This window comes from Cyclopterus lumpus, chromosome 7, assembly GCF_009769545.1.
Source record: "Cyclopterus lumpus isolate fCycLum1 chromosome 7, fCycLum1.pri, whole genome shotgun sequence".
Classification (NCBI taxonomy): domain Eukaryota; kingdom Metazoa; phylum Chordata; class Actinopteri; order Perciformes; family Cyclopteridae; genus Cyclopterus; species Cyclopterus lumpus.
The window spans coordinates 25,160,927-25,173,426 of record NC_046972.1 but is presented as its reverse complement, the minus strand read 5'-3'; the positions used below and the strand labels follow the sequence as shown (position 1 = coordinate 25,173,426).

Genomic DNA, 12,500 nt, shown 5'->3' with positions numbered 1-12,500 from the left:
GTGCTGCATTCAGGGTCCAGCTGAGCTCGGCGTGCATAGTCTTGTTCTCAACTACATTTAAGTTCCCTGTTATATGCTTTTGCAAATAAACTCCTTTTTTTTAAAAAATTCCCAAAATTCCCGAGACAACATTCCCGCGGAAACTTTCCGGAAATTTACCGGAAACTTTCCGCCCCTTTGCAACCCTACTCCTGGCTCTGATCAGAAAGCCCTTATGTAGACTCCTGGCTCTGATCAGAAAGCCCTTATATAGACTCCTGGCTCTGATCAGAAAGCCCTTATGTAGACTCCTGGTTCTGATCAGAAAGCCCTTATGTAGACTCCTGGCTCTGATCAGAAAGCCCTTATATAGACTCCTGGCTCTGATCAGAAAGCCCTTATGTAGACTCCTGGCTCTGATCAGAAAGCCCTTATGTAGACTCCTGGCTCTGATCAGAAAGCCCTTATATAGACTCCTGGCTCTGATCAGAAAGCCCTTATGTAGACTCCTGGCTCTGATCAGAAAGCCCTTATGTAGACTCCTGGCTCTGATCAGAAAGCCCTTATGTAGACTCCTGGCTCTGATCAGAAAGCCCTTATATAGACTCCTGGCTCTGATCAGAAAGCCCTTATATAGACTCCTGGCTCTGATCAGAAAGCCCTTATATAGACTCCTGGCTCTGATCAGAAAGCCCTTATGTAGACTCCTGGCTCTGATCAGAAAGCCCTTATATAGACTCCTGGCTCTGATCAGAAAGCCCTTATGTAGACTCCTGGCTCTGATCAGAAAGCCCTTATATAGACTCCTGGCTCTGATCAGAAAGCCCTTATATAGACTCCTGGCTCTGATCAGAAAGCCCTTATATAGACTCCTGGCTCTGATCAGAAAGCCCTTATGTAGACTCCTGGTTCTGATCAGAAAGCCCTTATGTAGACTCCTGGCTCTGATCAGAAAGCCCTTATGTAGACTCCTGGTTCTGATCAGAAAGCCCTTATGTAGACTCCTGGTTCTGATGAGAAAGCCCTTATGTAGACTCCTGGCTCTGATCAGAAAGCCCTTATATAGACTCCTGGCTCTGATCAGAAAGCCCTTATGTAGACTCCTGGCTCTGATCAGAAAGCCCTTATGTAGACTCCTGGTTCTGATCAGAAAGCCCTTATGTAGACTCCTGGTTCTGATCAGAAAGCACTTATGTAGACTCCTGGTTCTGATCAGAAAGCCCTTATGTAGACTCCTGGTTCTGATCAGAAAGCCCTTATATAGACTCCTGGCTCTGATCAGAAAGACCTTATATAGAATCCTGGTTCTGATCAGAAAGCCCTTATATAGACTCCTGGCTCTGATCAGAAAGCCCTTATATAGACTCCTGGCTCTGATCAGAAAGCCCTTATATAGACTCCTGGCTCTGATCAGAAAGCCCTTATATAGACTCCTGGCTCTGATCAGAAAGACCTTATATAGACTCCTGGCTCTGATCAGAAAGCCCTTATATAGACTCCTGGTTCTGATCAGAAAGCCCTTGTATGGAATCCTGGTTCTGATCAGAAAGCCCTTATATAGACTCCTGGCTCTGATCAGAAAGCCCTTATATAGACTCCTGGCTCTGATCAGAAAGCCCTTATATAGACTCCTGGCTCTGATCAGAAAGACCTTATATGGAATCCTGGCTCTGATCAGAAAGCCCTTATATAGACTCCTGCCTCCCAGATACAACTTGCCAGGTTGTTCTTTGGTGTTCCAGCCAGAATCTCTAGGTCTCGCTCACGGACTGCTCTCCTGTTACCTGCCTGTCCTGGTTCAACCCACCTAGCCGGACTCCCGGTAAACCCACCAGCCTTCTGATCCCGACTCTGTTTAACTCGGCCTGCTGTTTCTGGAAGTTTGAAATAAAAGTCAAAGATCCTGGACACCTGTGTTGCATTTGGGTCTTTATAGAACCGGCCTTCTTTCTGTGAAATGCAACACGTCCAGTAACTCGTGCTCAGGTGACTTCATGCAAATTCAAAGATAAAGGAGTGAAACTAGAACATATGGAAATCACTACAGTGTACTTGAAACAGTTTCATCAGTTTATATATATTTATATTGTATATTTAGTTTGCATCCTGCCAAGGATATAACTTTCTTAATTCTAAATGTAACGTTTTTTTATGAATGTTCTTGAGGCTTGTTTTTGACACTTTGTGTGTTCAGTCATCAGAATCTATTTGAGCTGAAGGACATGAAGAACGGTGGTGAAACAGAAAGATGATTCCAATGTTTTATTGAAGCAGAAGAAGCATCATCTCAATGAAAACACACAGCATTACTAATAAAAGACCTACATTCAGGATTATGGATGTAAACACTAGTGAAGAAGTTCTTCATTATCAAAAGTAGAAGCACTCTTTATGCAGAATAACCTCTTCTAGAGAGCTCTAATATAATAACCAGCATGTTATTGGATCTTTCTGACTCATTAACATGTAAGTAGTAGAAGCTCCGCCCCTCAGGAAGAACCTGTTGGAACCTTATTTCATAGAGTGTATAAACTATAGCTGACAGATCGATGTAGTGGAGTCAAAGTCTAAAGGACGATGACATGGAAACAGGGTACTTCACAGCAAAGGGTCTGGACTTGGGTACTTTGGTTCTTCTACCATTGATTGAGAGGAACAAGAGAAGGAGGAAGAGGAGGAGAAAGGAACATTACAGCTCATCTCTTCTCTTCTTCTGGGTCTTCTTCTCTTCCTTGTGGAAGACTTTTCCATCCGACTGCTTCTTCCAGCTCAGTTTGATGTCGTCGTTCAGCCCCTGGTCCTTCAGCCTCTGTTTGAGCTGAAACATGTAGAGAAGAGCTCTTCACTAGACTGGTGTTCCCTTACATCCTGCTTCCTTTCTCTGTCCTCATGTGAAGCTCTAGACTGGTGTTCCCTTACATCCTGCTTCCTTTCTCTGTCCTCGTGTGAAGCTCTAGAAGAGATCTTCACTAGACTGGTGTTCCCTTACATCCTGCTTCCTTTCTCTGTCCTCGTGTGAAGCTCTAGAAGAGATCTTCACTAGACTGGTGTTCCCTTACATCCGGCTTCCTTTCTCTGTCCTCGTGTGAAGCTCTAGAAGAGATCTTCACTAGACTGGTGTTCCCTTACATCCTGCTTCCTTTCTCTGTCCTCGTGTGAAGCTCTAGAAGAGATCTTCACTAGACTGGTGTTCCCTTACATCCGGCTTCCTTACATCTCATGTATCACCTCTACATTGTTCTTAGTAGTCCACTACATCTCATGTATCATCTCTACATTGTTCTTAGTAGTCCACCACATCTCAGGTATCACCTCTACATTGTTCTTAGTAGTCCACTACATCTCATGTATCATCTCTACATTGTTCTTAGTAGTCCACCACATCTCAGGTATCACCTCTACATTGTTCTTAGTAGTCCACTACATCTCAGGTATCACCTCTACATTGTTCTTAATAGTCCACTACATCTCAGGTATCACCTCTACATTGTTCTTAGTAGTCCACTACATCTCAGGTATCACCTCTACATTGTTCTTAGTAGTCCACTACATCTCATGTATCACCTCTACATTGTTCTTAGTAGTCCACCACATCTCATGTATCACCTCTACATTGTTCTTAGTAGTCCACTACATCTCAGGTATCACCTCTGCATTGTTCTTAGTAGTCCACCACATCTCATGTATCACCTCTACATTGTTCTTAGTAGTCCACCACATCTCAGGTATCACTTCTACATTGTTCTTAGTAGTCCACCACATCTCATGTATCACCTCTACATTGTTCTTAGTAGTCCACCACATCTCATGCATCACCTCTACATTGTTCTTAGTAGTCCACTACATCTCAGGTATCACTTCTACATTGTTCTTAGTAGTCCACTACATCTCAGGTATCACCTCTACATTGTTCTTAGTAGTCCACCACATCTCAGGTATCACCTCTACATTGTTCTTAGTAGTCCACCACATCTCATGTATCACCTCTACATTGTTCTTAGTAGTCCACCACATCTCATGTATCACCTCTACATTGTTCTTAGTAGTCCACTACATCTCATGTATCACCTCTACATTGTTCTTAATAGTCCACCACATCTCAGGTATCACCTGTTGTTCTGTTGTTAATGAGATGAAGGTGTACCTGCTTCAAGAGGTCCTCCATCACCACGGGGTCATTCAGATCCAGAGAGGAGCTTCTTTTCTCCAGCCTCACTTTCACCACTCGCTTTGAAATAGGAACGTCTAAAAAACGAACAACATCATCAGTCACATTTATGGATGATAATAATCAACACTTTGAATGATAAAAGAGAAAAGTATGGTTCTTTAAATAAGGCTGGTGCAAGAACACCTTAGCTTAGCTTAGCATATACTGAGGCCAGCACTCCATCATCTGCAGTTGATCTGCATATTCAATGTGTTTTCTATCCATAACTTGATATTCATATATTACATTTTACTTTTACTGCATCCGCAAATGAAACAAACCTAAGTCCACATTTAAAGACTTAGTGAAGGATAGCTCACCATTGCTATGCTATATGCTCACCATTGCTATGCTATATGCTCACCATTGCTATGCTATATGCTCACCACTGCTATGCTATATGCTCACCACTGCTATGCTATATGCTCACCATTGCTATGCTATATGCTCACCACTGCTATGCTATATGCTCACCACTGCTCTGCTATATGCTCACCATTGCTATGCTATATGCTCACCACTGCTATGCTATATGCTCACCACTGCTATGCTATATGCTCACCATTGCTATGCTATATGCTCACCACTGCTATGCTATATGCTCACCACTGCTCTGCTATATGCTCACCACTGCTATGCTATATGCTCACCACTGCTATGCTATATGCTCACCACTGCTATACTATATGCTCACCACTGCTATGCTATATGCTCACCACTGCTATGCTATATGCTCACCACTGCTATACTATATGCTCACCACTGCTATGCTATATGCTCACCACTCTATGCTATATGCTCACCACTGCTATGCTATATGCTCACCACTCTATGCTATATGCTCACCACTGCTATGCTATATTTTCACCATTGCTATGCTATATGCTCACCACTGCTATGCTATATTTTTACCACTGCTATGCTATATGGTCACCACTGCTATGCTATATTTTCACCACTGCTATGCTATATGCTCACCATTACTATGCTATATGCTCACCACTGCTATGCTATATTTTCACCACTGCTATGCTATATGCTCACCACTGCTATGCTATATTTTCACCACTGCTATGCTATATGCTCACCATTGCTATGCTATATGCTCACCACTGCTATGCTATATTTTCACCACTGCTATGCTATATGCTCACCACTGCTATGCTATATGCTCACCACTGCTATGCTATATGCTCACCACTGTAGCAGATGAACGCTGACTTGTCGTTACATTCCATGGTCACCCATAATCCATTGTCTCTGAAATCTGCTGCCACACAAGACTTAGTGGAACCAAGAGGCTGATCAGGTCTCCAGTTCCTCAATGAGGAGTCACTTCCATCAGACCACTTCCATCCTTCTCTGTGAAGCCCGATCCAGGCTATGTCTCTAGATGGTAACAGATTCTGTACCATCTGGTTCTCCTCTATGTTCCTCACCATGGCCAGGTCTGTGTGGTGTTCTCTGCAGTAGTTCTGGGCCACGGTCCAAAACATGGTGGTATTAATAAGGACAAAAGTCTCATTGGGCCCTGAAAGTAGAGCAGAGTGCTGAGTAGAGGAACCATCACAGACCACATGATGCAGACCAGTTCATTGTTGCTGAATGAATGTCAGCACGAAGGTGGAATCAACACGGACCTGTGTGAATATGAACATGCAAAGCACATTTTCAATTTCAATTCAGTTTATTTTGTATAGCCCAATATCACAAATGACAAATTTGCCTCAGAGGGCTTTACAGTCTGTACACATACGACATCCCTGACCTTTGACCTCACATCGGATTTAAAAAAAACAGAAAGGGAAGAAACCTTCAGGAGAGCAACAGAGGAGGATCCCTCTCCCCGGATGGACAGAAGAATAGATGTCATGTGACCAGATGAACAGAGTTACAGAGTTACATAAACACATTACATGAATATGACAATGTATGAATGGAACTCCAATCCATGAAACAGAAGGAGGTAGAGAGGAGGGGGGGCGGGGCATCAGCAGGGCCAATGGGAGGCCGGCTCACCAGCATCAGACACCTCCAGGTCCAATGGACCCTATGAGACGTGAAGTCACAAAGACTCCGGGGAGGAAGCAGAGTTAATAAGGTGCAATGGAGAGATGTAAATTCATCCATAAGGAGAGAGAGAAGAGGAGATAGGTGCTCAGTGTATCCTAAAACATCCCCCAGCAGCCTATAAGCCTATAGCAGCATATCAAGGGGCTGGACCAGGGCAAACCTGATTCAGCCCTAACTATAAGGGCTATTAAAGAGGAAAGTCTTAAGTCTATTCTTGAATGAGGTGACTGTGTCTGCCTCCAGGACTGAAAGTGGAAGCTGGTTCCATAAAAGAGGAGCTTGATAACTGAAGGCTCTGGCTCCCATCCTACTTTTTAGGACTCTAGGAACTGTCAGAGTATTTCCCCTCCACATCACATAGAGGACCAGGACTAGACTGAGACTGGTCTTGAACCAGTCTCAGTCTAGTCCTGGTCCTCTATAGACCTCAGTCTAGTCCTGGTCCTCTATAGACCTCATTGTAGTCCCGATCGTTTATATTAATGGGGGTATGTGAGATCTTTTGAAAATATTTTAAATTAGCATTCATTCAAAAATCCTTAAGAAATAGTTATTTAATAAATAATCAATAAAACACAAGTGTAAGTTCATAGATTTTATATTAAGTAGGCTATTTAAAGTAATTATCCTAAAAACTCTGTCCCTCCCATATCAGGATGGTTTGACCCACCCTGGCACACACCACCTGTCAATCACCTATACATGAGCTTTAGTCCACAGGGGGCACCAGAACCAACACTACCACTTTAGTCCACAGGGGGCACCAGAACCAACACTACCACTTTAGTCCACAGGGGGTACCAGAACCAACACTACCACTTTAGTCCACAGGGGGCACCAGAACCAACACTACCACTTTAGTCCACAGGGGGCACCAGAACCAACACTACCACTTTAGTCCACAGGGGGCACCAGAACCAACACTACCACTTTAGTCCACAGGGGGTACCAGAACCAACACTACCACTTTAGTCCACAGGGGGCGCCAGAACCAACACTACCACTTTAGTCCACAGGGGGTACCAGAACCAACACTACCACTTTAGTCCACAGGGGGCGCCAGAACCAACACTACCACTTTAGTCCACAGGGGGCGCCAGAACCAACACTACCACTTTAGTCCACAGGGGGTACCAGAACCAACACTACCACTTTAGTCCACAGGGGGCACCAGAACCAACACTACCACTTTAGTCCACAGGGGGCACCAGAACCAACACAGAATGCAAGTTCCTCATAGTAACTTTAATATTCTCACCTCTGACATCGAAGCAGACTGACTTCATGTCATGCTCACATCTGCTGTCGTGCCATCTCCCATCTTGGTATATATATGTGCAGTGTTCTCTGAAGTAGTTGCTCGGTTCTCCAGATCTCCATTGTCTGAACTCCGCCTCGCCGGGTTTGTAGAAGCTTGTGTTGGACAGTGACCACCTCCAGCTGTCATCATACAGTCCTATCCAGGCTCGCTGAAAGCAATATTATATTGTGATATAAAGAAATAGACTTTCAGATATCGTTACTTCCCATTTAAAGATTAATCTGAATTACAAAACTCTTCAAGGACAGGATTCCAGTTATTTCAAGTGTGAATTAAAACAATATTCAGGCGCTAATATGAACATGGAAACAGGTTTTATTTCTGTCATCGCTCACAGCGAGGTTGAGCTAATGGCTAGAAGCTACCGATGCTAGCCGCTACCGATGCTAACAGCGCTAACAGTGCAACCAAAGGGAACATGACTATACATATTTACATGGACGATGTTTGTTTGATGAGATATTAATGCTCTAAATATCCAGTACAGATCAGCAGCATGTTGCATTAAATCATATGATTTGTTTGTAAAATATTAATCTGTAAATAAACTCAAATAAATGTCTCTCAGAAATGAAACATAAAAAGCATTTTAATACTAAAATACTCCAGTGAAGTACACACTGAGGTCCAGTTCATCTGCATACTTTCACTGAGTGAATGTAGAACCTTCAGACCACCTGTCACTGACGTCATAAAACTCACTGAGTCCACCATTCTGCTTAAATCCACCAGGGTCTTGAGGGTCTCCAGGTCCTCCAGGTCTCGTATGGTGACCAGGTCCTTGTAGTTCTCTCTGCAGTGACGCTGGGCTTCAGACATGGTCTTCAGCTCATGAACAACATGGTAGTGACGTCCAGCAGCTGATGAGACGGCACACAGTCCTGGATGGACAAACAGCTTAATGATTACATTTAATATTAATAATCTAACTCACTCATTCAGATTATCATTTTACATAAAAGTACAAAAGACAAACAAAGAAGTGGAAGTCAGAGGAACGTCACAGGGACACATTATGAAACAGTATTATAATAATGTAGAAGATGGGAAAAGGATAAAAGATATTAAAGTCTTGCCCGACACGACGACGACGCTCAGAAGAAATGTATCCATCCTCGTCTCCTCTCTGGTCCAATCGTCTCCTCTCTGGTCCTCTCTGGTCCTCTGGTCCTCTCTGGTCCTCTCTGGTCCTCTCTGGTCCCCTCGTCACCTCTCGTCTCCTCTCTGGACCTCTCTGGTCTTCTGGTCCTCTCTGGTCCTCTTTGGTCCTCTCGTCTCCTCTGGTCCTCTCGTCTCCTCTCGTCTCCTCTCTGGTCCTCTCTGGTCCTCTGGTCTCCTCTCTGGTCCTCTCTGGTCCTCTTTGGTCCTCTCGTGTCCTCTCTGGTCCTCTCTGGTCCTCTGGTCTCCTCTCTGGTCCTCTCTGGTCCTCTCTGGTCCTCTCTGGTCCTCTCTGTCAGGCGGAGTGACTGATGATGTGCAGCTCATGCAAAGTTCTGCCAACAATCATTAACCTTTCAGGCTTAAATATAATTTGACTAACAAAGACCAGGCTAGTAGTGATATAGGCTTCAAATGGTTTGTTGGGAGATGGAACAGAGGGTTAGATTTAGGAAGTGGAAAGAGGTCGAGGGAAGGGTTGAGGTGGTCATGGAAAGAAGGGTGGAGGGTGCGATTAGAGGCCGCTGGCATCCGCCATTCTTCATTTATAAAAATAATTGTCTTTTTTATGATCTGTTAATTCTCTCAATAACTGTTAAAGTCAGAGAGAGCTGGAGAAAGGAAACACTAACAGACTAGAAAGAGAAAACATCTCCACTCTGACAAGGATGATAACTGTGTCTTTATATTATATGTATAAGCTGATCCAGATGTGATCAGCTCAGTCATCAGAAACAGACGTTGATTCACGTGACGCTTTCTATTAAAGGACATCTCATTTCTCTTAAAACATATTTCCTCATCTCCTCTCTCTATAGTTTTCCTTGCGTCTCTCCATGCATCCCGGGTGGGAGGGAGTAAGATGCAAGAAAAAGATGCAAGTGAGGGAAACAGGGATGCAATTAAGAGACTTGGGGTGCACCTCCGCGAATCGCCACCTTAACATGGTGGAGGAGTTGGAGAGGCTCAGTGATTCTGGGAGCTATGTTGTCCGGGGCATCAGCCCCTGGTACGGTCTCTCAAGGCAAACAGGTTTAAAAAAACCCTGATGGATAGTAGCCCACGGACCAAGGGAAACCGAGGCACCCTCCCGGAGCCAGACCCAGGAGGGGAGCTCACTGGCGAGCGTCTGGTGGCCAGGCCTTCGCCTATGGGGCCCCGTCAGGCTCAGCCCGAAGAAACAACATGGAGCAGCCACCCTGTGGACTCACCACCCTGTGGACAAGCATCAGAGTTGGGCTCACCTCCACGCACATCACTGGCTCTGGAACCAAGCTCCTGGAGATGGGTTGGACTTTGTCCTTTTCTGGAGTTGCCCAGGGTGAGAGGCTCTGACTGTTGTTTGTGCTGATCCACCAAACAGCAGTTCAGAGTCGGTGAAAGGGGTCCTGGAAACTCCCACCTCCGGATGAACTTCTCACACATCCCGAGGGAGGTTGGGACATGGAATCCGAGTGGACCATGTTCAAAGCCTCTATTGTGGATGTGGCCGATAGGAGCTGTGGTCAGAAGGCTATTAGTACCTGTCGTGGCGGCAACCCGAGAACCCGGTGGTGGAAAGCGGGGGTGAGGGAATCCGTCAAGCTGAAGGAGGCCTTTCGGGCCTGGTTGGCCCAGGGGTCTCCTGAAGCAGCTGACAGGTACCGGCAGGCCAGAAGGGCTGCAGCTGCAGTGATCCCAGATGCTAAAATTCGGGCCTGGGAGGAGTTCAGGGAGGCCATGGAGAAGGACATTCGGTTGGTGGCGAGGTGGCGGAGGTTGATGAGATCCGCCCTGAGATGCTGAAGGCGCCGGACATTGTTGGGCTGTCTTGGCAGACGCACCTCTTCAATGTCGCATAGGGGTCGGGAACAGTGCCCATGGACTGGCAGACCGGGGTGCTGGTTCCCATTTTCAAAAAGGGGGACCGGAGAGTGTGCTCAAGCTATAGTGGTATCACATTACTCAGTCTCCTGGGGAAAGCTTATGCCAGGGTGCTGGAAAGGAGGCTCCGACCGTTGGTCAAACCTCAGATTCAAGACAAGCTGTGCGGATTCCGTCCCGGTCGTGAAACTGTGGACCAGCTCTTTACCCTCGCAAAACTATTGGTGGGGTCCTGGGAGTTTGCCCAACCAGTCTACATGTACTTTGTGGACTTGGAGAAGGCTTTTGACCGGGTCCCTCTGGGGTTTTTGTGGGGGTGCTGCGGGAGTACGGGGTGCCAGACTTGTTGCAACGGGCCATCCGGTCTCTGTACGCCTGCAGTAAGAGCTGTGTTCGCATTCTCGGCATTAAGTCAGACACGTTCCCGGTGGGTGTTGGCCTCTGCCAGGGCTACTCTTTATCACCAGTCTTGTTTGGGATTTTCATGGACAGGATATCTAGGCGCAGCCGGGTGGATGGAGAAGGTCAGGGCCTCAGGATCGCCTCTCTGCTGTTTGCAGATGATGTGGTCATGTTGGCCTCCTCGGACCGTGACCTCCGGCATTCACTGGGGCGTTTTGTAGCCAAGTGTGCAGCGGCGGGGATGAGAGTCAGCACCTCCAGGAGTTCAAGTATCTCAGAGTCTTTTTCACGATTGAGGGTAAGATGGAGCCGGAGATCGATAGGCGGATCGGTGCGGCTGCAGCAGTAAAACAGGCGCTGTACTGGTCCGTCTTGGTGAAGAGGGAGCTGAGCCGGAAGGCAAAGCTCTCCATTTACTTGTCGGTCTACGTTCCAACCCTCACCTATGGTCACGAACTCTGGGTCATGACCGAAAGAACGAGGTCTCAGATACAAGCGGCAGAAATGAGTTTCCTCTGTAGGGTGGCCGGGCTCAGCCTTAGAGATAGGGTAAGGAGCTCGGACATCAGGAGGGAACTTGGGGTTGAGCCACTACTCCTTCATGTCGAAAGGAGTCAGCTGAGGTGGTTCGGGCATCTAGTCAGGATGCCTCCTGGACGCCTCCCATTAGAGGTTTTCCAGGCACGTCCAACTGGGAGGAGACCCCGGGGAAGACCGAGGACACGCTGGAGGGATTATATCTCCCAACTGGCCTTGGAACACCTCGGGATCCCCCAGAATGAGCTGGAAACTAGTGCGGGTCAGAGGGAAGTCTGGGTCAGCCTGCTGGGTCTGCTGCCACCGCGACCCGACCCCGGATGAAGTGTGGATAGATGGATGGGATGCATCTTTAATGAGCAATTAACTATTTACTTAACTCTGTGCTGCTGTTGTCATGTCGTTGTTTGTCCTCCAGGGGGCGACGTCAGACTGCAGGTACATCGCTTGTCAGGGGCCCCTCGGCTCCACGCTGACCGACTTCTGGCGGATGATCTGGGAGAACAACGTCAAGGTTCATTATTAATTATAAAGACTGAAATCAACTTGATGTTTACATCATACGTTGAAAGCCCTGACTAATATCTGGCTCTGTGTTTGTTTTTGTGCTTCAGGTCATAGTGATGGCCTGCAGAGAAATAGAGATGGGAAAGGTAAAAATAATATCAATAATATAAAACTGTAGAAAGAAAAACTATCTCTAAGGCTGAGCCCTAAGGAGGAAACTCATCTCCTTACCCTATCTCTAAGGCTGAGCCCTAAGGAGGAAACTCATCTCCTTACCCTATCTCTAAGGCTGAGCCCTACAGAGGAACCTCATCTCCTTACCCTATCTCTAAGGCTGAGTCCTACAGAGGAAACTCATCTCCTTACCCTATCTCTAAGACTGAGCCCTAAGGAGGAAACTCATCTCCTTACCCTATCTCTAAGGCTGAGCCCTAAGGAGGAAACTCATCT

At 46.2% G+C, this 12,500-nt stretch overlaps 1 protein-coding gene across 6 annotated transcripts in view; it reads left to right on the top strand.

Annotated features, from left to right (window-relative positions):
* Window positions 1-12,500, top strand: part of ptpn18 (protein tyrosine phosphatase non-receptor type 18) — a 34,430-nt gene that overhangs the window by 7,676 nt on the left and 14,254 nt on the right. For 4 of the 6 annotated variants that reach the window (XM_034536372.1, XM_034536371.1, XM_034536374.1 and 1 more), the window contains 2 exons: window positions 11,962-12,057; window positions 12,158-12,196. The exons of the other annotated variants lie outside the window; for them this stretch is intronic. In XM_034536372.1, the coding sequence (XP_034392263.1) occupies window positions 11,962-12,057; window positions 12,158-12,196 (135 nt within the window). The remainder of the gene's footprint in view (window positions 1-11,961; window positions 12,058-12,157; window positions 12,197-12,500) is intronic. 6 annotated transcript variants of the gene reach the window in all.